The sequence below is a fragment of the Zosterops lateralis genome (genome assembly GCF_965231275.1).
Source record: "Zosterops lateralis genome assembly, chromosome: Z".
Classification (NCBI taxonomy): Eukaryota; Metazoa; Chordata; class Aves; order Passeriformes; family Zosteropidae; genus Zosterops; species Zosterops lateralis.
This window is the reverse complement of record NC_139800.1, coordinates 15,785,648-15,812,953: the sequence shown is the minus strand read 5'-3', so window position 1 is coordinate 15,812,953 and position 27,306 is coordinate 15,785,648. Positions and strand designations below refer to the sequence as shown.

Sequence of the window (27,306 nt, the reverse complement as noted above, 5' to 3'; positions counted from 1 at the left end):
ATTCAGCTTCTTCATACAAAGAAAATTGCCTCAAATCATTAAACAACTAGAAACCATGAAAAAGAAGCCTGATCTCTTTAAATGTACTTTCAAAAATATTCCTTTATTTCCTTTAATGAGAAGTCTGAATCAGGGTAATGCTGCTATAGAGGAGAACACACCTCATGTCTTTTGATTACAAACCATACAAAATTTGGAGTGATCTGGAACTGAACCCAGCAAGAGATGCAAGGAATAGGGCTTCTACTGATACGTGACTCAGAAAAGGAAGATGAAAGAGGGTGTAACCCCCTCTGATAAACATGTTGGAAAACTGGTAAGAATGGATGAGGAGATGGCTGAGGTACTCAACAATTTTTTTGCCTTGTAGTAGCACTTGTTTATAAAACACAGTGAGATGATGATGATGTTCATGTAATTTTAAGCATTTAGGGGAGAAGAATACTTTGAAAGCAGTCTTAAAAGCAAAAACTCAAACTTGAGCCAGATGATAAACATTGGTGTACCGTTGTGAGGTTTCTGCATGGACACCAATACCTCTAACAGCTTCTATATTTTATATTAAATCATCATCCAATATTGTCAAAAGCTACTGGTTTAAGAAAAAATTTGGCCTGTGGGTATGAAACCTCCAATGAATTCCATGAAATTAAGAAAAACTCTTTGCAAAGCAACACTCATAATTTACTTGGGCCCCATGAGTGTGGTAGGAGTGGAATAACAGTAGTCCATCATGCACCCTGATAGAGAAGAGGAGGTGGTCACCTACTATCTCCAGCCAGTGCATCTGCCTTTGCTCCAAGCCACAATCAAAGGTCAAAGTGTGTATGAAAAGGCCTCTCGCATCCCAGGTCTCAACCATGCCTTCCTTATTATTTTGCTTTTCCACCATAATATAAAAAGAGTATTTCCTCAAAATTAGAGAATGAACAACATTTGCCAGAAAGTTATCTTCTAACTGAGCTAAGAGTTGTTTTTACTGGACTGGAGCCAAAAAACTTCTCAGCCCCTGTGAGCATATTAATAGCAAAAGTCAGGTACACAACTAAAATCCCTAGATTCAGCCCACAAGTTAACACCACAAAATATGGCCTACTCAGGATGGCTCTAGCCAATCATCATACATTGTAAGACATTTTCAAGCTGATATTTATCAATTTCAGGATGACCCCTTAGCTCTAATATTTCTGTGCCATGAATTTGTGAGGAGTGCTGACTTCAGAGCTGACAAAGATGCCAAAAGCTGACTGCTCTCTGCCCCCCGCTATGTACACAGAGCAGTGCAGAGCTCTCATCTGCAGGAGTCAGCCAGAGGACTCTGTTTTTGTTGGTTCTTTGCTTTCTGCATGGCTGAGGTTTTCATCCCTCAGAGTCACCAATTTGCCTCCAGGCTGGAGCTTGTAATTAAAGTCTTGGTGCCAGGATTTTGTACATTCTATTCTGCCTCTAGTCAGGATGAGGAAACTTTCAAAATAATTATCCAATTTTAAAGACAAAAGTAACAAATGGGTATCCAAAGAGCTGTAAGGTTCAATATAGACTATTTCATCATACAGTTAATACAAACACCAGGCCTAAGATTAGCAGTGATTAAGATTGAAAACTCTGCAGAGTAAAAAAGAAATAAATCTGCATTGAGGGAAACTGCTGTGGTGGGAAATCTACCCTCTACACATTACCACCCACAAAGCCATATGGGGATTTCGTGGATAAATATGTGACTGCTAGTTACAGCTGGGTGGGAAACCATCTCTCTAGCCCAGGAAACATTTCCAGATTTCAAAAATGTTCCCATTCTGCACCATGGAGGCTGACCAAGCTACTGCTAGCACTGAAATCAGATAGGTGGGCATTTTTGTCCAAAGTAAAATATGTTACAGAGCAAAACACACAGTAAGAAGATTGGTTTTAAAATCTAGAGAGTTGGGGGAAAAAAAAATAAAGACTTTCTCATCCCTAGAGTCAGAGAACAAAACTTGAATAGGGCAACACCTTATTGTAGTTCTGACAGACTGACAAAAATAGCATACGGGAGAATGAACAAAGCCCAGAACTACAACACACTTCCCCTTTCTCTTTTAAAAGATAAGTTCTTTAGTGTCTTTAGGATCTGGTCATTGGATTGTTTGGGACTGAACACCACTGAACAAGTCCGGAGCACTGTAATTAGGCTAATGGCCTATGCCCTGGTCCCTTCTCTCCTGTTGGCTCTGTGACTGGAGCCAGAACCATAACTAACTGTTTTGATGTACCTCAGAACACTGTACACTGCACACTGTACCTTCAGTGCCCCTCTACTCTTCACTAACTGAAAGTTTTCATCACAGTTTGCCAACTACATCAGTAGAGTGTCAGTGGAGTATTCAATACCTCATTTTACAAAGGCCCTTGATAAACAAATTCCGTTTCATATTACCTATAAACAGGTGATTTTTCTGCATTTTGAACAATAAAGATGGTAAAAGCCTAAAAATTGGAAGACTAAATGGAGGTAAACGATGACCACACTTACCACTATTACTTCAGCTAGTATTCAAGACAATTTCTCATGCAGACATGAGAAAGCTGATTATGTTATCCTACTACATCATATTCAAAGCACTACGGGATTTTTATTGCTTCCTGTGCTTCCAGAACATTAATTAGCTTATGCTGCTATGGCTTTGAAAATTTGAAGTACAACTGCTATGTACTGTTCTCAACAGGTTGATGAATATTAAATTTAATTTCACAGTTTTGATATTTCAAAAAATAGACATGTAAATTCAGGATAAAGAGGATTTTTTGACTGGTGTAGTCACGCCTTATACTGGGAAAAAACAATACTTTTCCCAAAACCTAATTATTTATACAGAGAAAGGACAGTCTTCTCTAAGGATAAAAGACATTTTGGAATGCTGCGTTTGAATCCAGTGCTGCAGCATCATCTCGACTCAATATTCCTCCTGTATATATAGGAAAAGAGCCATTGAAGCACTTTGATGAACTTGAGTGCCTGATGCGTACAATGCAAATATTTTAGTAGCAGTGAAACATTGTCCAGCTGTCTCTTCTAAGCTTTCAATCCGGTTTAGCAGGAAGCCAAGTGGTCCTAGGCTGCTACATAAATTTGGTGACATCTGAAAGAAGTGGTGTGCTCAGTTGGACAGACAGGTTTTGCATGGGAATATGTCACATTAGGAAAGTTATAAAGCAGCTGGAGATTTAATACAGAATCTGTGATGGATAAAATCCAGGGCTACTGGCTGTGCTACTGACTGCCCTTGGTCACACCATCTCTATTCAACCAACACATGCAACATATTAACAATGCAATAATTAGTACACATTCCTGTCTGCTACTTAAAACTTCACTCCCAGATGCTGCTTTGGTCTGATCTCAGTTTTATTACCTTTGATGATTCCCTGCACTTCGTAATACCAGGCTCCATTGCTATTCATTAGACTCAACAGTGGCTAGGCAGACAGTAGCTGAAGCCAGGTTTCTAACAGAAATTCTCTTGCTTTTATTTAATGTGGCTAACTTCCGTAAATCGCTGTAAATCCTTTCTCCAAATTCCCTGCAATGTATGTTCATGCATGAGTGTATTTGGACAAAACCACTACAGCCAGGAGAACAAAACCAGGCAGCTATGTAACAGCACAAATGACTTAAATAAAAAGTAAATCAAATCAAAACAAAACCAACCTGAAATGAAAACCAACCAAAAAAACCCCTTCATCCAACCCAGAAAAATCAAAAAACTCCTTATTTTGCAGTAAACTACCTTGTGTAAGATATCTTACACACCACTCTACTATCTTCAATTATTTTGGGTTTTGTACACTGGTAACGCTACAAGGCACCTAAATGCCATCCTACAGCTGGGCGGCAAGACCTGCTCATTTCTAGAAATATTTCTGCTAAGGAAATGTTCGTGATCTGTATGTCAGTGATGATATTTTTGTTTAAGGTATTAAGGTATGCATACCTGGACATGACATTATCAGCAGATATCTAAAGGGTTAGTTTCTAGCATCAAAGATTTTAAATTTCTTTAAATTTAAAATAAATATGAAGAGAAATGTTTTATACAAATACAAACAGTCAAGGTCTGGCTTCGATTGGCCAAAAAAAAAGATACATTAAAACTTCTTTACCAGCCTCTTCGCTTATTGCTGCAGCAAAACATGCTATGTTAACTGGAAAAAACCTAATTACCTAGTTTGCAACAACTGGAAATATTCACAGTTAAGCCAAAAATTTTGAGGCTTAGCAGACGTTGACTTTAATGAACATCCTGGGACTGAGTTGTTGCAAGTGTTTATATAAGTCATTCAAAAAGGAATGGGGCTGGTATTTTTGTCTGCATGGAAATCTTTTTAACATTTTTATTCAGTAAAACCCAAACTAGAAAACAAATGCTCAGAAGAAAGAGTAGTATATGTCTTGACTAACAGCACAAACCCTTTGAAAGTGCTAATGTTGATTTCCAGACAACTTTATTTCAATCGAGCCTAAGTAGATTACATTTTCAAATTTTGACTGACTTTCTTCTTGCCTGGGAAAGTGTCTAAATTCACTTTCAGTTTTCCGTTGTATTCCTAACTATAATTTCAAGCTTGTCCTAGCTTTTTCTGATATGTATTTCACAAGAGTGTCATCTCTCATTGCGAAATGAATGTGAATTTAAGAATGGTGCAATGGTAAAACTTCTGTTACCTATGATAAGAAATTTTTCAACATGGACATTTCACATCATTTGCTGTTTCCAGATATGTTTTATGCTTCTCTACTTGCTGATGGGAGGGAATGGAATAAACAAATAAAACCAACAAGCTACTCAAATTCTTTGGATTAGACAGTGACTAATTAAGTGTTAGTGTCCATGAAGTGTGTCAAACCAAACAAGGGACAACCGGAGCCTGTTTTACACACTCTTAAACCTACTTATGAAACATATAACTGGTCATCTTGATAATGGAAAAATAAACAACAAACAACTCTAAAAGTTGGGGTGTGCAGATTTTGTTCAACTGAAAGTGCTTGGGCAGCTCACAAAGAAACCAAAGCTAATCCTGCAAACTCCTCCATCCAAGTGATATTTAAACTCAAGAAAACTATCCAAGTGACTGCAATAGGGTTTTGATATAAAGAATGAGATCCTTAAAATTGTACATGTACTAAAAAAAAAAAAAAAAAAAAAAGGAAAAGGACATACTCACTTCGAGAATTAAGACCTCTGACATAGAATAGATAATAAGGTGTACAATATCCCATGGGCCAGCTTCTAGCACTGAATATTTAATTCTCCTTTTTTGGCTTGCATTTTGAGTTGTAAGACACTTTTCTCAGTATGTGGTTCCCCTGGGACCAGCAACATCTAACACGGCTGAAAGGGATGTTGGCTAAACACGCTCTTGCTTAGGGGGAATAAAAACTCCACTTTAGACTGTTTTATTTCAAAGCAAGCACTTTCTGAGTTGTCCTCTTAGAAAAAACTACTGTCACAATGCAGTTAATTGCTATTTACAGGCATTTTTATATCAACAACTTAGTCTGTTTCAATTAATATGAAATAGAATTCAAATGTCCTTCCACCCAATGTCCTAAAAGACATTAAATATAAACTTAATTTAACAACACTTGCCAAAATTTAACAATTTCATTAACTGGACTACCTAATACTCTTTTATTACACAACATACTAAATTATATAAACATAATTTTTGGCATATGTGTATTTTAATTCAAAACCAGAGTTGGCCAGCACAATGCAACAATTGGCAAATCACAGTCTTATCTCAGCTTTTGTAGTAACAGTGTCCAAACAAAAGTAGACATTTACTGGCAACAGCAAACAGCAGAACTCACGTCTTTTTCTTTTCACAATTCACAGTATCATGTTGGCATTTGTTATACATTTCTAAGCACATTTTGACAGCTAAAAATGTCCCACATCATACCTCACCATAATGGCTGTTTTACATTATATTTTTGTATCTAATCCACTTAAAAAAATGATGATCCAATTATTTTTGGTACAAAAGAATTCCTTAGAAATTCTGGTAATTAAATCTAGGAACCTGGAGAATTCCTTGAGTGTCCTAGGATTTTTTTTTCTGTGATCTCATATAGGCAAATTCAAGACAGCTCCTATGTAAGCAGTGTCCAAGTTGCTTCAAGCATACGAGCCATATCAAACAGATTTAAAAGATTATTGGGCTGCTGCTGTGAAGAAGCAGGAATGAGGTGAGACAGAAGTGAATTGCCACACTTTGAGCTCACTGGCTGACCTTCCAGCCTTTCCTCAACTTGTTCCTGCACACTCCAAAGCATAAAACTGCCTCCTCTCTTCAAAAACAGTAAAGAAAATGGTGTTGGAATGTAAGAAAACATTATAACAAGAGATAAAGGGAAGCAGCTACTTGCCCTTTCATTTCTTTGTTTTGTATAGGAGATAACTGATTTAAGTGGAGTTTGATCTGAAATAATCTTAAATGAGACATGATTGTCCTGAGGACTGCATTTGTTTGAAAACTTTATGTTTTCTGTTTTTTAACTTAACATCTACATGGATTCCATTAAAAAGAAAGGAATAGTTTACCAGGATGTTTACACTGCACTCTTGACAATGCTTCTGTTTAAACGGTTTTAATATTTTCCCTCAAAAAAGGGCATTCAGCTCAACAGAGAAAAAAAAAATCTTAAACTTGAAAAATGTGTCTACAGAACCTCAGAAGTTCCTGACAAGTACAATATATGCAGGTGTTCTACCAAATTTACTATGAGTTTTTATTAAAAAAAGAAATATTAAGTACTTGAAAATAAACATGAAGGTTTTAAAAAAGACTGTTTGGCTGTTAAATGTTTGTAGGACAGGTTGGAATCGTTTTGCTTATATATATGAAGGAAATATCACACAGAGGCTATGCAGCTGACCTAAAAATTTACTTCTATGTATAAATGGGTCATGGAAAATGCAGAAGCATGTGTGAAAGCTTCAAAATACAAGTGCAGGGCTGGGCAAGTGCAGCACTCATGCTTTGCTAATGACAATTTCTCCCAGATTGTTTACGTAGCGTGCTGGGAGTGTCAACTGATGTGGAGAGCACTGGAAACCTTCAGGCGTAATTAACCTCTGCAGCCTCTTAATGTAGCTTCACCTATAATCCACAGGTCCATATCAGAGAAGAGCAAAGAGTTTGTTCAGGCCCAATTGAAACATTTCACAGAGAGGTGACTGATTGAAGCCAGACATACAGACAATAAAAGAAAAAAAAGAAAAAAGAAAGTCATGTGGTGCCCATTATCTCCATGTATCAGCTGCAACAGTCCACACTTCTTCTGTGAAATCCTGGTGCATCAGGGGAGGACTAAGAATAGTTTTGGCTCATATATCCATCTTAGAATGACAGAAACAGGTGAAATTACACCTAAAGACTTCAGGAAATATTATTTTTTGTCACAATATGGAAAAAAAAATAATAATTCTCAAAGTTTTCTTCTCTCCCCTCATTAACACACAAGAGACCTGTATTATGTTACAATTTGTTTTTTCATAAATACAAATGTGTTTTTACCATTAAAAAAATAACCAAATCCATGAAAAAAATCATCCTGGTTGCTCAGCTTGCACTATACCCAGAACAAAAGGCAGTTGTCTTGCTTCTCCTGCAAAAATGTCAAGGAAAGCAATGCTTTGTTTGGGGAGGAGAAAGCAAGCATATTTCCTAATGTTATTCTACATCCATTCACTTATTAGGAGGAATGAAGCCAAGGAAGTAAAGGTGGAGCTCTGCCTGTTCCCCTCTACACGTGGGACAGAGAGAGAATGACCCATGGGGAAGTTTCTGCAAGAAAACCAACAGTTCTGTGTACAGTGTTAAGCCATAAGGGGTATGAGCTGCAATTCTCTAGTATTTCTAATTCAATAAGCCCCAGCGACAGAAGCCACCTAAGCACTGGCTGGAAATTCCTACTTCTTCAGTCATACAGGCATCAAAGTATGAACTTGAACCTCAAGTACTGACTTAGACATTTTATAAACTGTGAAACTTCTTGCCTGGACCAAGAACTTGGACACAGGCCTGTGCAAAACACAACATAGTCATTCTCTGCCTTTAGCATCATGTCAGCAAAGAGCTTGATTATTTTGGCAAAGAATACTACAACTGTCTTCTGAGCATTTATTTTTTTTCTTCAATTCTTTTCCTTTTTTGAATTAGTAAGCTGTACATGGAACTTTTACAACCAAACATTATTTCATCTGAAAATATCATTAAATTAATTTCATTTCCCCATAGAGGTAATGGGCTTCAAACAAATTTGCAATTCAACTTTCTAAATATTATGATAAAATTAATTTTTATACTTCTAAAAGAAACACAGAAACATCTTGTCAAACTTATGATAGTGAAAAAGAAAATTAAATTGGAAAGTTTTCATGATATATTTCTAACTAATTCCCAGAAAATGTCATGCTTCATCTAAACTGACATTATTTTGGACTTTGATTTTGTAGGAAAATCTTTCTCAATATTTCTTATTCACTCTGTTTGGAAAATGCTTTAGAATTCCAACATATTTAAGGAAGTAGAGAAATAAGTTCTTTCCCCAAAACCCCCATTAACTAACATTATCCTTTCAAATTTCAAGTGGTCTTATATGCAAATCAATGTGATTTACATTTTTGACATTACACAATATCTTAAATTCACTTTTGTCTACATCACTCATTTGTCTGCATCACTGTGTTCTGACCATCACTCCTGACAGAGTACTTCAATATTTTCAACACTTTTCCCTGTCAAATGCATTCTAAACCAGGCCTAGGCCATACCTGGTTTACTAAGGGGGGAGAAAGCAGCTGTTGCCAAGTGGCAGAAATGAGGTCTGTTTTGTGGCATACTAGTTTTGGGAATCTTGGTATTCTTCTTTTAGGTCTTGGACATGATGCACAGCTCTAGTTTAAGGCACATAGAAGCAGTTCTTGAAAGACACTAAATGAAAGCATCACCTCACAAGAAAAGAACATGTTGGGACATATCTAACCAAAAGATCACCAAGAAATACTTCAAATTAAACTGCCCCAGAAAAGGTATTAAACCTGTGATTGGAAAACAAGAAATTTATGTTTCCTATGTCACATAGTAATGAAAATCTCCAAAAAGATACATAGTCGTTAACCTATGAGAATGTAACTATCTTGCTTTGCATTCACAACTAACAGGAAGGTCACAGAGTAACAGAACATCCTGAGTTGAAAGAGAAGTCCAACTGTTAAATGAATGGCCTATATAGGTATTGAACCCATCACCTGAGTGTTATTAGCACCATGCTCTGAACCACTGAGTTAATCTCAGGGTCAGGATAGTGGGTGTCTTAGCACACTGTTCTCTGTTTAGCATTGAATTTAGCATACTAAATTTAGCAGAGGAAATGGAAAAGAAAAAGGAGAGAATACAATTGCCTCCTACATGCACATTGTTATAAACTGTACAGAATAAAATCTTTGGGTCTTTAAAGATACTACTTGGGCAAAATAACTGAAAAGAGAGGCTCTGATTATCACAATATCATAGAATCATTAAGGTTGGGAAAGACCTCCAACTCCAAAATTTGTCTGAACATCTTGTCAGCTATACTATAGCACAAAGTGCTATGTCCAGTCATTTCTTGAACATTTCCAGGGATGGTGAATCCACCATCTCCTTGGGCAGCCCATTCCAATGTTTAACCAACATTTCAGAGAAATTTTTCCTGATGTCCTACTTGAATCATCCCCCACCCTGGTGCAGCTTGAGGCCATTTCCTCTTGTCTCATTGACAGCATTTTGGTTGAAAGTTAGAATTATTTGTAGCCCTTCTATTGTGGAACAGCTTATAGCCAAGGAGTATGGTGAGAAAACCTATCTAGTGTTGACTGGATTTGTTAATTCTGAACAAACTTGTATTATGAACACTAGTGATAACAGGAGCTCTTGTTAGGGTTTCCAGGAGGCTTTCTTTTCTGTGATTTGACACAATTTTAATTAACAGACACACACTTATTAAATATAACAAATGCCTGTGTCAAGGCTGTTCCTGCAACAGAGCTCCCCAGTCATCATAAATCACAGAGCAATGCTGTTTCCTTCCTGATCCTGGGACACAAGGCCTGCCTGGCTACTTTGAAGTCATCCACCAAAGGCTGAAGTCAGGAAAAGATAAGCAAATATTGGTTTTTTCATATGGTAAGTTCACTCTTTAGCTATTACACGGCTTTACAGAACTTCTCTATTCTAGACCAAGAGCCACAAACCACTTCCCACCTACCCACAGCTCCAGACTGCCACAGACAGATGTTTGTCAGTGGGAGAGGCCATCTGGGGCTGCCCATCTTGTGGATGACATGTTCTGGAAATGTGGTGAAAATATCATTGCTGCTGTGCATAGGCTGCTGTTCCACAGAAACTGCCTGTTTGGAACTATCCAGTAAGAATGGCTGCAATATGGTTTTGCCTTTGAAATTCATGCAGATAATGAGAAGACAGAGTTTCTGCAGTAGTTGGAAGGAATAAAAAACCGAGGAGTTTATTGTAGGAATTCAGAGTGCTCCTACCTCCTCACTGCACCTTGCAGCACAAAGAATTATTTTTTAATTTCCTTTTCCTTTTTATCCCACAACTGACCTTTTCCTTTGGCTATTTCAGCCTTCTGCAAAGCTGACATCTGCAACTTTTTCCAGGACTGGCACAGCTTATGAAATCAACTGGTATTTACTCCTGGACTAGGTTCTAAGGTGGTATTATAAGGTGTTGAAATTACACTCTTGATAGAAATTGAAATCACAGTAGGAATAAATTGAATACTTTGCATTGCCAACTTCACAGAAATAGAAATACATAACTGAAATCCTGAGATTCTAGACTAGGTCAAAACACCATCTCCTTTGTTCAGAGTGTAAAGAATTTTGGTAATTTTATTTCAAATGTCACCCAATTTTTAACACTCTCTTTACATTTTTTCCCCTTTTAAAACATCATACATCCCTTTTATGAATCATGCCTAAAGGAAAAAGAAATCTATACCAGCCACTCTATGCTATTTCCCCAGATGGAGCTTAGCTGTTCTCCAAACACTCTAATGTATTCTTGATTTAGGTAACATAATTCAGAATGGCTGAAATCTTGTATTTATGCCAGTAAAGCTAAGATGTGTGATTTTGCTTTTGAGAAGATCTGAAATGCTAACATGAACTGGTGAGATTTAGTAACCTCCAGCTGAGGAGTCAGAACAAGTTCCTAGAGGGCTTCTCCTCTACTTCTGGTAATGATTCCCTGATTGCAGTAGTTTCTTTTCAGACTTGTTTCTCCTGTTGTTCTGTAAGAAATTCTCCTTGACTTTGGGGTGAGTATCTTCTCTTCTGTTAAATCTCTTCTAAACATTAACTTATCCAAACAAGCTTAACAGTGTGAAAAGGAACCAATTAAAACTATGAATCCATATGTAAAATCTGCTGGTTTTCCGACTGTGTAATTTCAAAAAGACAGACTCTCTACAGATGATATCTGTAGTGAATACACTGACAGCACTTTAAACATTTATCCTTCCTGATAAAAAAAAAAATTTAGGGGTTACATGCAGCTCCTAACTTTGCTCATTAAGAATACCTCATTATCAAACGTTGCCAACTTTCTTTACTCCGCTATCTGATGGGCATTTTTACCAAGAGACAAGACCACCATATTTAGACAGAATTGTCTATTTTCTCTATTTAAACACTTCTGTAGACTTTTCTTCTGTATCCTATATCTTTAATTATTATTAAATTTGTCATCTACTCTTTCATACATATACATCTAGGTTGGAGAAATACTCTACTATAAATTTTGAACAGTACTGAACAGAACCCTTTATCCTTCAATTCCCCTGTCTATTAAGAATGAGAACATCAACATTGTATTGTGAACACAAAATAATGAACAGAATAGAATCATCAGTCTATGGATTTACAGTGGAATAAGTCTGAGTAAAGATAAAATAGAGAAAATCCTGATCCTTAAACTCTCTGCCTCAGTGCCTGTCTCAAAAGAAGAGGAAAACAATACAGCCATATTTCAAGTTTGGAATAAGGAATGACTGTAGAGATGAAAATTCTAACATTGGATAGTGATTCTGAGATCTATAACATAGTAGTAGATTTTCTGTAGGACATGAGAATTTAAGTACTTGTTACAACTGGTTTTGCTGCAACTCAACAAACTTTCAGCTACTACTTATCAAACAAAAGTCACCATGGAGTTATTGTTGTGAATATTACTACAGTAAAACAGCCTGTTAGCCTAACACTGGACTCTGTAATACTGTCTCTTTCTAAAGAACTCTTACCCAGTTGAAAAGTTCACCTTACCATATCAGTTATTTTTGTTTAGAATATATTAACTTTTTGTTCCTAATGGAAGCCAGTTAGAAAAATGAGGGTGAGAGGTTAAACATACATCTGGTCTCCCTATTTAACATAGAGGTTTATCTTTTGCATGTTGCTGATGATAATTTAGAAGGAGGGGGGCACAAAGGAAAAGCACATTTGTATATTTTTCTGTTATGAAAACGGCAGCCTCCATTTTTCATTTGACATATGAAATAGCTGTGCCATAAAAACCTATACTTTTCAGCTTTGTGTTTAATTGTTGGAGCCAAGAAAAGGAGGTGAAGAAACAAGACAGATTTTACTTTGGCTGGTAGGACATAGTAGGCTATAGCAAGCATGGCTCTCATTATGCTTAAGTGAATTAGTCTGTTTCCTTTAAAAAAAGGAGGGGGGTAAAAAAGGAGAGATTAACAAGCCACCAAGGACCTGCTGTAAGACTTTGACACTTTTAGTGGCTTGTGACAAATGACTTGTGAGTATTAGCTCTCCTTCAGAATCAGAAAACAAATCTACCATTTGGATAAGGAATGCAAAAAAAAAGCCAACAAAAAAAAAAAAAAAAACAAAAAACAAAAAAACCCAAAACAACCAAAAAACCCCCAGAACAAAACAAACCCACAAAAAAACCACAACAGCAACAAACTCTGCTACAAGGTCATGCTGACTAGGACTCATTACCAGTGGAACAAGAGAGCTGAAGAACAGATAAGTTCTTTAACTTTGACTAAACTCTGAAATTACTTTTGGATGTCTAGAAGTCTCTAACATTTGTCATCCTTTTACTAGGTTAAGAATATGTTACAGTCCTGCTGAAGGTATTCAAAAATTGCAACCATGGCACATATTTCTACTTATTCTCAAGAGGTGTTTTGGGCCTGGGATTAGCTTAGAGGGTCTCCTCTGGACTAACTCCAAAAGCTAAATATCTTGTGCTGGGACAAAACATAAGTGTGCTTTTCAGTCAGGTCTCCAAAGATTCTTTGGACACTTCATTTTATGTGCTACATCAGCTGCACTGTCCGGCAACCTACCCTTGCATTGTCAGTATATCTGAAAAGGGAGTTTTGCATGTAGAACTTTGATAGCTTAGCACAAAAAACACACGTATAAATGAAGAGTTTATATATATATATACATACTGGCTCTTTGGAAAGAAGAAACATTCTGAAACCTCCATGAAAAAATACTTAGTTGAAAATCCAATATTAAGAGCATTAGAAAATGCCAGACTGTAGTTGACTCTAACACCAAAATTATGTTCCCCATTATGCGTTTAATGAAACCTCATATATAACTTCTTGCATAAAGGACAAACTGCTAATAGAAAGAATTAATGTTTTTATCTGCTGGGGTTTTTTTGCTAATCATTAGAAGTACATGTATGTATACCTCACATCTGTGACTCTTGTTTAAGAGATTTTGAACTGTGATTAAGGTTTGGAGGTCCCTGGATAAGAGACCACTTCCTCCAGTGGGAAATTTTTAATAGCATTATTGAACTTAATAATTTTAGTTTAGTTCAGACAGCACTAAAGCTCTTCATTAATATAAACACTGTGTTTTTCTTTTAATTTAAAAATTTCATTTTGAGTGAAGGAGTTACTGTAATTCAGTTGGTATTGAAAAACTGTGTAAGTTTTTATTATGTCCTTGGTATAGTTGGAAACAAAAAGGTTATGTCTTGCTGACCTTTATGGTCTACTGTGTACATATATAAAATTAACAAAACCAGAAAAAGGAAGAGCGCTACAGAAAAATTAATATAGATATTTTACAAGAGTGTTTGTCGCTAAATACTCATCTTTGCAAAATATTTCCTGTTTCATAAGGAGAATCAGCTGTAAGCAGAGTCCACAAACGCATGTGTGGCAGAACTAAGGGAATAAAGCAAGCATGGTGAATTTTGAGCAAATCTGGATAATGCTTTGAGGAATTATTTGGTGTGTGGTCTGAGGCAAGAAGCCACAGAGAGGCGGAAGTTAATCTTATGTACTCCCCAGCTGCAGATATGTCTTTTTGAGAGCTGACTGCAGCAAGAGAAACTGAAGAAATGACCAAGAGACCAGATTAATTCCACATGAGCCAAGTGTCAGCCTCATTATAAGTGTTTTCACTAAAGTTGAAAAGACTCTAACTTGGATGGCTGTCATTTCAAAGCAAAGTTGTGACATGCAGAAGTAATTGTAATAAATTATACTGAAAGAATAATGTCTGTGACACTAAAGGGGAAGTATCAGTAATTTTAAAGATGGTAGAAAATAAATAAAACCCAAACAAATAATTCCAGTAGGTTAACTCCAATAGAGTGAAAATATTTCAGGGAATTTAAGGCACTTCCAAAAATACATAATACTTTAATACAATAAATATTAGGAGGATATCATGCTCAAATTTCTTTTACTGATAGGCCTGACAGTAAGGACAGTGAAATAACAATTATATTTTAACTATTATAATGGAAATTATATAGATCCTTGAGCTGAAACACTGTAAGGTTCATAGCTTCAAAGCAAAAGAAATTTTAACATTGCTTGTGAATATAAGGTTCATGCAGCAGAACCAGATCCAGTTTTACAGTACAGATCCAATATGTGCCTTCCCTCATGCTATTTGGTTAATGAGTTATTTTGACATTAATTTTAGTCTTATGCTATACAAAAAATCTGTTGGGTAATTTTGGCAGAATGATTGCAAGAGGGGTTATATTGTAATATATATATATTTGAAACATAAGAGTTTTTCCTGTTGAAAGACAAAAACACCTTAGTCTGACAGGATTAAGAAGTAGCCTATTCTTCTCTGCTCTATAGGAAGACAAAACTGCCCCTACTATTCCTTATACCCAAGTGTTTCAGTGAAGAGGATGATTACCCTCTGGGTGTTGTTTTTTTTTTTTTTTTTCCTAGCACTCATCATGGTGTTCCTGGTGTGTTTCACAAGTAACTGCCTTTCATAACACCCTTTCTTTGTAGGAAGTATTGCTAACTTCATTTTATAAGCAGCAAAGAGCTAAGGAGAAATTAGACTCAAATACTCTCAAAATTTTTGAGGTAGAATGGATAACCAACATATAAGACCTATTATTTCCTAATACTTTATGGAATTCCTGATACTCAGAGTTTAATTCCTGCAGATCATGCTTGTGCCAAATTGTCCAGTCTTCTACCCTCTCCCTGTAAGCAGATTCCTACTTTGTACTACTTGACAATCACCATGAGGACCATTAGTAAACTCTGAGGATTCCCTCAGCTTCCTTTATTCCCTCAGTATTCTCACAGCACATGGTGAAGAACAATCATTCCTGTAACCCTACATAATTATTCCAGTCCTATTTGTTTCAGTCTTGTTTTGAGACAAAAATCCACCACAGTCATTAAGAATCTTCCTTAAGTTCAAACACCCTGAAATCTCTTCTATAAAGAAAGCTGGTGTTGGACTTTTTCTTTCCCAGACGAACTCAACTGAATAGCTGCTCTGTGAGGTATTTCATTCAGATGTAAAGTATTTTCTCATCCAAAGCCCTATAGCAAGGTATTTTATACACTGTATTTACTGAGAATAACCGTTTTGTCTTCCATAGAGTGTTCTTGTAATGTTTTTAGTATGTTGGTGTGTTCAGTCTTGTAGTTCCTTAATATACAAGAATCACCACCTTTTAAGCAATCAGCAGTCACTGCTCTTGAATGGTTTATGTCATATGAGAAAAGGAAGTACCAAGGAATAACTAATACGAAGAGCTCCTACGTAGTTTAAATGCCATGGCATGTACAGGCTGGGTTCCAATTGCCACTCCTCAAGCTATTCAGACACAGAAGTCTGTAAATGAAATGGTCTGTTCATAGCACCTGGAGAACAGATTTCTTTTTAGCCCTGTCACCCTTTCCCTGTCCTGCAGGGTTGCCTTGCTTTCCCTTTCTGTCTTGCAGTATTTCCCACTGTATGTCAGGAATAGGAAACATCATTCCCGGGGTGGATGGAATCACCTGTCTACATGATTTCAGCATCTCCCTCTATCATTCTTGGCCTAGGAGCAGGGTTGCCAACAAAGCAAAATCCAAGAAAAGCAGCAAAACTGTTTATGTTGAATCTACCTTTAAGCCTCAGAAAGGGCATAACTTGTATCTCATGGAATTTTCTATTAGCTACTTAAGTGGTATATGTGTATTGTACTCATCAGACTAAGAAGCAAGTTATTGCCTATGTGTGCTCATGGGTGTTTAGAAGCAGAGATCATGCTGCTTTATGAATAAAAGCTATCAGACAAGACATTAAATGTCACTGTTCATAAGAATTGGACTTGCATATGTGCTTTCATCAGCATCTTCACCTCTAAGAAGCTGAAACAATCAGAATTTCCTTTCATTTCTTACATTCTACTCACTTTCTAAGCTATTTCTGTCAGAACCACACGAAGTGAATATTTAAAGAGCTTGCAACTGTTTGTATGTCAGAATGCCCGGTGAAACTTGGTTTGTAACAATTTTTTGCACCAGTTTACACATGATGGTGCCTTAACTCAGCTCTTCAGCCAAATAATGAACTGTTGACCCAGCTACTTGTAAGGGTAGCACCTAAACTGTCCACGTATCTAGTACAGGAAGTAATCTTTTCAGCATCTGAAGAGAGGGAGTAACCATACCTAGACATACAAGCAGAGTAACAGAAAGCAATCCCACTTTGAATAATGAGGTTAACTCTAGCCTCTTCTTCCTCATCTTTTCAAGTTACCACTAGTTTTGCAGTTACAGATCCTGAGTGAGCACAGAATTTCTGCGTTGCAGTTATTAGCACTAGTGTTTTGACAAGAGAAAGGTGTCCTGTCATCAGAATGTGAACCACATGCACCACTCTGCTTCCTCTGAGACAGGGAAGAGGGGCAGAGTCATGAGCCCAGGTTACAGTTCAGGGGAAGGTTTTCATTAGCTTGTCTCCAAGGGAAACGTGCCACAGGTACTAAGATAATTCATGAGGATAAGAGAGGTACTTCCAGATCAACTTCCAGATTGCCCTCTGCAGGATCAGAAGCTGGACACAATAGTTGTGAGACCCTTCTGACTTGGGATATTATACAGTTCTATGGCTTTAAGACACGGTTTATGCTTCTGGTGTTTACATTCAGGAAAATCCATAGACAAAAATTAAGTATCTGGGAAATAAATTAGAAAAAACTTTGTTCTGTTGTGGTTAAAAGACCGCTTCAGAGAACATCACAACCTTTAGAATCTCCTAAAATGTAATAATAAAATTGTGGAAAGAAGACACTAAACATGTAGTCTTATAAAACATTAATTGTGTTAAATGCAGTCATCTCCTATTCCATTCTAGAGCACACGTTTTCCCTTGCTCACTGTAACAATGAACTTGTACCTATATATCTGTTTCAAATCCCAAAAATAAGCTTGCAAAATATGACATATTTGATAACACTAAACATACCAGCAACCAAAATGCTCTATTCCACCCTATGCCATGCTCTAAAAATCAAACCCCTTGGAATTCTAGGGTACCTTGATGTCCTTCAGGTATATGTTTCTCTTAACAAATAAAGCGTGCAGTATTAGCATACTGAAAAGTTGTTTTTTTTTTAAAAAAAAAACAAATAAAACACCTTTTTTTTTTTCTTTTATACAGAGCTTGTAGCTCTTTCAAATAGTTTATTACTTTCAAGGAACAGTTCACCCACCCTTCTGCTAGCAAGTAATCAATGCTGAATTTGATATCAGGAATAAAGCAAGTTATCAATCCTCTTGAAGAGGATTAAATGAAGAATAAAACCCTAGAGCAGGTCCCCAAGAGTATCTAATATCTACAGAATAGGGTCAGAGAAGATACAATGAAATTTGGAGTGGCAAGTTTGTACCTTAAAACCAAGCACATGCTTTTATACAAATTGAAAAGGCACCTTAATGTCTTCATAGTTTCAGTCTGTGAGCAAACAGATGTTACAGTGAGATCAGACAGGACAACTCAACATCACTGGCAGTTCACAGCTGCCAAAAGGGGTAAGCCACACTCCCCATCTCCCCACTTCTCTCCCACACAGGACACATGCTGCCCCTATTTCTTTCTTGTCATCCTTTCTAGTACTGATCTGGTACTTGTCACACATCCCACCCACTTCCTCTAATGCGGGCACAATATCATTGATTTATACCCAGTCTCCACTTAGCACCATGCCTTAATTCCAATTAAATAACATCCTGAATGATTCCAAAATGCTTCAGCATTCCCTCCCCAACTCCCACACATGCTGACTACAGCTGCACAACTGTGTGTCAGGAATCTAAAAGAAAACTTACATTTCATTTCTTTCTATGCAATGTTTGAACCTCTAATATCAGGGGCAGAAGAAAGAAGAGCAAAGAGAGTCCTCACAGTTCTCCTCCTCCCCGCAACCCCCTCGTTTTCATTTCTGCTCCCCACATAGGAAGGCAAGTCAGGAATGGCAAAAAACAACTAATTGTCCTTCACGTATGTTTTCCACCATGAAAGGAACAGGCACCATATTGCTTTCCTAAATCAAGGTTTATGAACAATCTGATCTTTATTTTTATATAACATTCACAATCATTTATGTTCCTACCATCCATAACCTTTTCCTCTCTTTGACAACACCAAAAATTATGGAAGAGGGGAAAGAGAAAAGGAATAAAGCTATTTGGTGTAGTTTCAACATTTCCTTTTTTCTGAAAGTCAGCTTCGATGTGTGTGAAAATTCCTCTTTAACTGTAGAAGATATACATTACTGACAGATTATTTAGAGGTAAATGTGAAAGGGGACAGGCTAATAATTCTTTAGGCTAACTATAAAATAGGGGAATGCTTTACAGCTGACATTGTGAATATATCAACCCAGTAATTGGATGCACGTGTTAGTAGCAGTAAAAAGGCACTGTCCAGTTGTCCACCTTACATGGGAATCTACTTTGAGCGTATTCTTTGATTTACTGTTGCAATTAGAACTGAATGTTCAAAGAAAGAACACAAGTGACCTAATTGAAAAACAGTGCCTTAAAAGCCACTATTTAGTATGAGACAAGGGTTACTCATAACCATTTCTTTCCCCTGCAACTTCCATTTGTTGCACTGTACTCATGAAGCACCAAAATCAATTTTAATAATCTGCACAATTAATGAATCCAGTTTTAACATCTATTCAGTGATTAAGGATTTAGCCACTTCCTCCTGACTCCTACCCTTGAAGATTTTGATTCTCTTCATAAACACAGAGAGCTTTCCCAGGCTGACTTTTCAAAACTTCATGAAACACTGCTTCCTGTCTCTTTTTTACTATGTTGCAGCCAACAGAGATGTTTTACAACAAATTGGAACAAGAACCAAAAGCAATTAGGAGAGCTAGGGAAGGATCCCTCCAGTTAACAGAACTAACATTGAAACCACCCTTGATTACTTTTCTGTGTTAAAGGATCTCAGCAATAAAAAGATGCAACATAGCCAAATATCACATAAAAATAAATTGTCAAAGCAAAAGAAAGAAAATTTGCTTGACAGATACACACAGTTAGACTAGTGGCACCAATACACCTACCAACTGAGAAACAAACATGCTAAGATTAACTAAACCTGTCCTCCATTTCTTATCTAGAGTTTGGTATTCACACAGCCCAAAGCGAGCAAGGGTTACTTTTCCATGCAGTCTGATCAAGCTGACACTGGTTGGCAATGCTAATAAACAAAATATTTGTGCTGTTCCAAGTGACTAAGAGGTCATTAGATGATATATCCCAGAATATTAGGGTAAAGCAGTTCAGTAACATATACAACTACAAGAAGCAGTAGCAAGTGTTTAAATGAGCAAGCTGAAACTTCAACTTCGCGCTACTTAGGGGAAAAAGAGACTGTAAGAACTTGATTCAAAAAGCTCTCCACAAAACAGAAAACCATGTTTTGTCATGGCATATCAATATCAAGAAGGAAGTATATAAGAAATCCCAAGCTGACCAAGTAATTTCTCTGCTTTTTGACACTTAGCCCAAATAATAAGTCTAAAAATAAAAATACATTATTTACATATACACTTTTTCCTATTTAAATCTTTCTTGTGAAATCATATTACTTAGAGGAAAAGTCAGCAATCTACATTACATGAATTGTTGCTCATGTTCATACAGGTACCTGCAATTTTCAACTTAAGACACAGGTTAACAAGGTTTACCCATAGAAAGGTTTTTCTTTTTTTTACATGAAAGGGTCTCTGCAATAAATGAGAAAGAACTCCCCTATTGCAGAATCTGATCTGACTTTCATTTGAAGTGAAAAGGCCCCTATTCACACACACAGTTCAAAGACATCTGAAAGTCATCTTAAAATGCCTTATTTCAAAACAGAGGATCTTATCCTATGAGTGAATGCATCCAAGATGTTTCAGAAGTGTAAGCACATTCTATACTGCTCACTCAGCTAATGCCATCTTCAAGGGAAGTTTTGACCGAGCCACTACCTGTGAACCCTCCCATTAAAACAGAAACATGGCATCTATAAACCTGTATGTCCCTTGTTTTCTTTCTTCTGGGGTTTTAGGAACAAGCTTCCATTTGCTCCTAACTCTTGGGAGATTTTTTTTCCCAAGTGGCTATAAGTTAGATTTATGAAGACAAAAAGACTTCTTACAACTGTGTATTTTGAAAAGATTTATGGCAGGGCTACAGTATCAGCATGGAGGGTCCACAAGGCAGGAATGCAGTAAGGGTAACAGGAGAGTGTCATGTAGACATTAAATAGTACAATTCTTTCCACATTCATAAATCCTAAGTGCCTACGGCTTTGTACTGCTGGTTATAAATTATATAACTGAGTTCTACAGACAAAAACAAAAAACAAACCAGAAAAAGAAAAAAAAAAAAAAAGACAAAAACAAACCCACAACAACAACAAAAGCTGAAAGTGAGAAATCATGTCCTTTAGAGCATACACATTTCACAGTAAGAAGCCTATATTTCAAATTACTTCACTCATTATTATTTCCTATTTTAAGTATTTTGATTGTTAAAGCCATAAAACAGAACTCTTTGGAGGGTAAACCTGCAAAACACTTATCAGTCTTTAAAAAAACAGTGTAAACTTCTCACATTAATTTGCAAACACATATGATAAGGAGCCAATAATCTCAAACTGTTAGTTTACAAAATGTTCAACAGAAAAAGGTGTATTTTACCAATTATTCTACTCTGCTTGGAGCTTCATAACTGATGTTAAGGTACCTATGGCACTTTATTGTTTTTCTGCACCAGAGGTACAATGAAAAAGACGAGTTTCAAATGAAGTATATATAATCAGAACACATTTAATGCTATTTTTCTGCATATAACCCAATCTATAATACAAATACCTATTTATATGTCATGTATATATGCACACAATTAAAATCCTCATTAGTAACGTTCAGCACTTCTAGTTGTTAGTTGAGTGGTTGTTTACAATCTTTTGGGCAAAAGAATAAGGCTCAAAACTTTCTTGCTTTCACTCACTATGTTGTTAAGCTTATCCCACGCTAAACAAAGCAAAACCAAAGACTATCAGGGACTTCAAGAGTTCCTAAAGCTTAGTAAAAAGGACAATTGAATGCTCAGAAGAAAAGCCCAGAATAGGTTAGCTTGTGGGAAGTGGCTAATTATTTCTTGCTACTTCTTTCTTGCTATTTCTTTCAAGAAAAGGCAACACAGTGCCTTTTTCTTGAAATAGTCCACTTGGGTTGATCAGAAGGCAAATTAATAGAGTATCCGTTGGTGAAAGCCCTTTTGGCTTTCCTTGAACTAAATTAGCTCACAGAATTGGGGATGCAGACCCTTCTCTGAGCAGAGGTGACACCAGGCAGTGGCTGTGCCGCCATCTACTGTAGGTTTTGCAAAGCACTGCTTGGTCCAAAGCCCGCAGGAATCCCTTCAGCAATCCTTCCCACTCATCTCCAGGCTCAGTGACACAGACTGCACTCCCTGAACATGTACCTAAGAGCCTGATCCTGCAATCTTTGCTCAGGCAGAACTCCCTCCACAGACAGGAGGTCGGCTGCTGCTAATAAAATACTGTGCATTTTTGTTATTCTTCAAATAGAACTGTCTGCAAATCTGTTCTGAATACCTGAAGTTTGTGTGCCCTTATAGTACTATTTAAGTATATATAGTGAATATAGGGAATAGCAACCTTAAAAGTCAATTGAAAGTCGTATAGCACTGAGACACACATTTAAGTTTTCTTGAAACAACTCATCACATATCATGTAGCTTTCATGCATGCCAACCATTAATACCAGAGAGTTTCGCTATCTTAAGAGAAAGTCAAAATCTGCACACAGGCAGTTCCCTTTCAATTTTATTATATGTCTTAAGTTTCTCTTGGTGATTCCAAAGCTCAAGATATAGTGAAAGTTTTTGTAATTGCTCTTTGGAGGACTTTTGGATTTGTTTGTCTCTCATCTAGTGTGTAAACCTCCAGAAAACACCACAACTTGTGTATTATTTGTGCTTGTGAAGGGCTCTGTCAAGAACAGAGGCAAGGGACTTCGCAGCTGTGCTGCTGCAGGACAAGGTAGTTGTATTTTGAGGACCAACTTCCAGATGCAAGGAACAATAAAGTAAAGTGTCCTATCTGGTGATAGACACCTCCAGCCATGCCAAGTGCTGCAGGTTCCACCAGTCTTCTGTTCTGACAGAACAGTCAGGAACCACCTGGTACTCCATAGGTAGAGAAAGGATGATGGAATAGTTCCAAGCAGTCGAGTTGGAATACAGCTGCCAGAATAAACTTTATTTAGTGCACTCTACACAGTATTTATAGAGCAAATCCATGAATGCTGCTTGAGCCGTTTAAAGGCTGGAGACTAAATTCTGTTTTCTGAATGTTTATTCTGACTTTCTCCAACCGTTCTTCTTACTTGACAGTGCTTAATTGGCAGTGAGCCATGAAAGCTGTTGTCTAATTATGCAGCACATCACAATCTTACAGACCTACTGATAAGGCTTTACTGCAGCACAAATGCATTTTAAACATTAGCATATGAGAAAATTAGCCTCAAAATTAGAATATTTCAGTCTTGTGTGTCAATAGTCACTCTTAATTGTTTAGGAAAACATGGTTTCAGAGGGAGAGACTAATTTTAGAGATTAAATAGTAATGGTAATAGTAATTGTAGCCTGTAATGTTAAAAAGGCTACAATTTAGTGGCCTCTCTAGCTAACTCCATGCACAGGAGAAATCTATTCACATGTAATTACTTCTTTCAGACCGTATGAAAGATACCATATCTTTGCATGGAATCAGTCCAGCTGGGGATTTTAGCAGTACTATGATAGCACTGCTACACACGATGCTGTGAAAGAGGGAGATTTAGTGAATTCACTTGCAACATTTTGCTACACAAACAGCCTTGAATAAAGGCATAACAAATATATTTTTAAATGGTCTCACACTATGTTTTTACAAAAAACACAATTTCACACTGCATATTATAATGACTATTAATCAACAACAAAGAACTCCGACTTCTGTCAACTGGGTGGTAGTAGTTTTGAACTGAAGGATCTACACTAGGTCTGCCTTTGTGATGCAAGTACAGTAGGGAAGCTACAAGATTTTAGGTGATGGCAATCCCTTCTTCACTGCATATAATCTTCAGGGATAGGATGCAATTACGTATAATAAAGACATTGTTTTGCTTTTATATGAAACGAATTACATTCTCCTCTCTTTCAGCAGATACTCTGCAGATGTGACAGTAACCATGACATCAATGAGAAGGCCAATTCTCTTTCTGATGCACTGACTGGAAAACCAGGACAAACCACAGACATCCCCTCCCATAGTTGTGAGGGGTTGTTCGTTCATGTAGCCTGAAAAGGTAGGAAGATGTATACGAGCATTTCAGTGTATTCTACCTCTTGGCAGGATTTTGCAAAAGTTCAAGCATGTGGCTAAGTTTACCCACTGAGCAATTCTGCTGGCTAAGTGGGACTGCTCAGATGTGTAGTACACTGCTGTTAGACGGGACACACCTTACAGCCCTTTTTGGCAGCAGTGTGCTATACAGAACAGTTTGATGTTCTCAGAGAACCATGCAAAGCTTTCAGAATCCCGTTTTAGGGGTGCTGTTCTCCTCCAAATCCAAAGGTAATCTAAGAAAAACCATTCTAGGACCTCATTCCACATGAATTTATCAAAGTTAAACCTCCCTCACAGCCTCGTTTATAAGAACTTGCCTGTCTATGAAATACAGATAGGGAGGTGGTAAGATTCAGCTGCTTTGACACCTAAAGCATTTACAAACTTTAGAGTGCATGATAAAGCATGAAGTTGCAAGGTGGAGCAAGTGAAGCAGCGACACATGATACTCCAGCCCTTTTCTCACTGTTTGCAAGGTTATATTATGGGTATTTACTAGAAATACAGCTAAATTAACAGCAATGTCTATCACACAGCATGACAACCTGCTGAAGTACTCCGTATTTTACACATTAGCTAACAAGGGATCTACTTAATTCACTTTCTGTTGTTTTAATTTAACAGCAGATTTATCCCTGGGTTTATCTGGATTTATGTAAAACAACACAAGATCTAAATTGTGGTTCTTTACCAGTGAAGAAAGTCTTCGAGTTTCCTTGGGTTGCATAACAGAGCTTATTTTCTCAGCATGTTCCTATAGTGGGGCATAGTCACTTAAGATTTGCAAGAGAAAGCAATAATTGTGATTTAGTACAGTTCAATTTGAGATTGCACAGGCAGGAAAACCGAGTAAAGGGTACATTTCTAGTACTAACAGCCAAAAATACATTACCAGAAGCATGCCATTACTAAGCATCTAATTAGCTCTAGAGAAAAGCTCGAAACTTCAGCTATGGAGACTGCCATATGACTTTTGCTCTGAAATAATTTATTAAAAAAAAAAAAAAAAGAAAAAAAAAAAAAGAAAAGAAAAGGACAATGAAACGCGTGTGAGGTCTGTGGGAAGGCAGCCCCAGATGTTTACAATGGAGCGAGTAGCGGTATAGCGGCGCTGCAGCCCGGGACCGGCGGGGCGCAGCCCGGCACCGCCTCCACCGCACCGCGGGCGGCAGCGCGGCCGCGCACCGGCTCCGGCACCCCGGGCACCCCCGGGCATCCCCCGCGGGGAGCGCGCCCGGACAGAGCCCGGCCCGCGGGAACGAACACCCCTGCTCCGGGAGAGGGGGGAAAGGAGGGAGCGGGCGGCTCGGGGGAGAGAGAAGCGTGCGGTCAAATCGATTAATTGTTCCAATGCAGCGCTCTCGTCAAGGCGCTCTAATGACAAGGGATAATGATTTTCAGATTCGGGAGACAATGTCCCCCACACACTCCCCGCCACTTCCTTGCAAATCTTTCTAAATTGCTCTTCTGCCGGGCGAGGAAACGAGCGGTGCTCAGCCGAGGCCATTTGCAAAACAAATGTAACCGGAGAGAGCCACGGATGCGGGGCCGGCGGGGAGCGGCGTCCCCGAGGAGCCGAGCCGAGCTCCCCCGAGCCTGCCCCGCGCCCCCTCCCCGCCCCGCCGCCTCCTCTCCCTTCCCTCCCGGCCGGGGGCTCGGGCGGCGGGCCCGGGGGCGGCGGAGCCGTACTTACTGAACGGGCAGTTCTCCTTCTTGGTGCCGCTGACCTTGCCGTTCTTCTCGATCTTGAGAAAGTACTTGTTGTAAGAATAGAGCTTCCTCTTGCGCACGTCTCCTTGGAGGTGATTGTAGCTCCGCACGTGTCTCCCCGCACTGGAAGGAGAGGAGAAGGACGAGGGGAAGGAGGAGGATGATGAAGAAGAGGAGTTGGTGGCCTCCGGGGACAGCATGTCCTGGCCGAGGTCATGGCAGGTGACAGGCACAGAAGACACCAAGAAGAGCAGCAGCAAGCAGCAACAAGGCAGGTGGGAAAAGGCTGAGGCACCATTTGTCAGTATCCATTTGCACATTGTACTGAAACTCTGGGCGCTGGAAAATGTCTTATCAAATGAAACATACTGGAAGGGTAAAACCTGGTAAAAGGCAAGTGGAGAGACGGTGGTTGCTGCTTCTGGTTAGATTCCTCTGAGCTCTGATCTGGCCTGAAGTAAGTGCACCAACATCCATAACTCAGGGGACAAATCGCCTCAGAAGTTGCTGCCTTTTAATCCTTCGAGTCCTCCCTCAGAAAAAAGAGCTGTTGGTTGTTGGTTTTGTTTTTTGGTTTTGGTTGTTGGTTTTTGGTTGGGTTGTTTTTTTTTTTGGGTGGGGGGGTTGCTGTGGTAAATCCTCTTTCTTTTTTCCCTTCCCCACCCCCCCCCACATGCACACACACTCCCCAACCTGGTTTGAGACTTTCCAGTAGTTATTTTGTTCTCTTCCTCACTCCTTTCTTCACCATCTTAGATGCAGAAAGGTCTGAAAAATAGATGACAGCAAAATCAATGACAACAACAAAAACAAAGACTAAGATAAATAATAACCAGCGGAGGGGGGTGCCGGAATGGATTTTTCACACATACACCTTTACACACACGCGCACTCACACTTTGTGGCTTTGCACCTTCTTCTGTTCCCCACCCTCTTGCCTTTTTGCAAATCCCAAACCAGTTGCACAACCCGTCCTTTTCTCACTGACAACCCCAGAGGAGGAAGTTTCTTTGTTTTGCTTTGAATTCTCCAGAACAGTATTAAAAAAAAAAAACAACAAAACAAAACACGAGAGAAAGAGGGAGAAATCCCAACTTGTCCCCCCGCCCTTCCTTTCCTTTCCCTCCCCCTTTGGTTGTAAACAGGTTGGAAGCTGTAGCCTAAATGTCAGCGATTACAAGTCAGAGGTGGGATGTGCCTCTGGTGGTCAGCCCTTATTTGCAGGGGGTCAGGCAGTGGTGGGACATCTGAAACCTTTTTGCAGCTGGAGCGAGCGGTGCCTGCTGCGGAGGCAGCCCCGGGAGCT

General features: G+C 38.3%; 1 protein-coding gene across 1 annotated transcript in view; it reads right to left on the bottom strand.

Annotated features, from left to right (window-relative positions):
• Positions 1 to 26,599, bottom strand: part of FGF10 (fibroblast growth factor 10) — a 59,061-nt gene extending 32,462 nt beyond the window's left edge. The window contains exon 1 of the mRNA XM_083883992.1: positions 25,984 to 26,599. Within this exon, the coding sequence (XP_083740118.1) occupies positions 25,984 to 26,320 (337 nt within the window). The 5' untranslated portion in view covers positions 26,321 to 26,599. The remainder of the gene's footprint in view (positions 1 to 25,983) is intronic.
• Between the last annotated feature and the right edge of the window lie 707 nt (positions 26,600 to 27,306).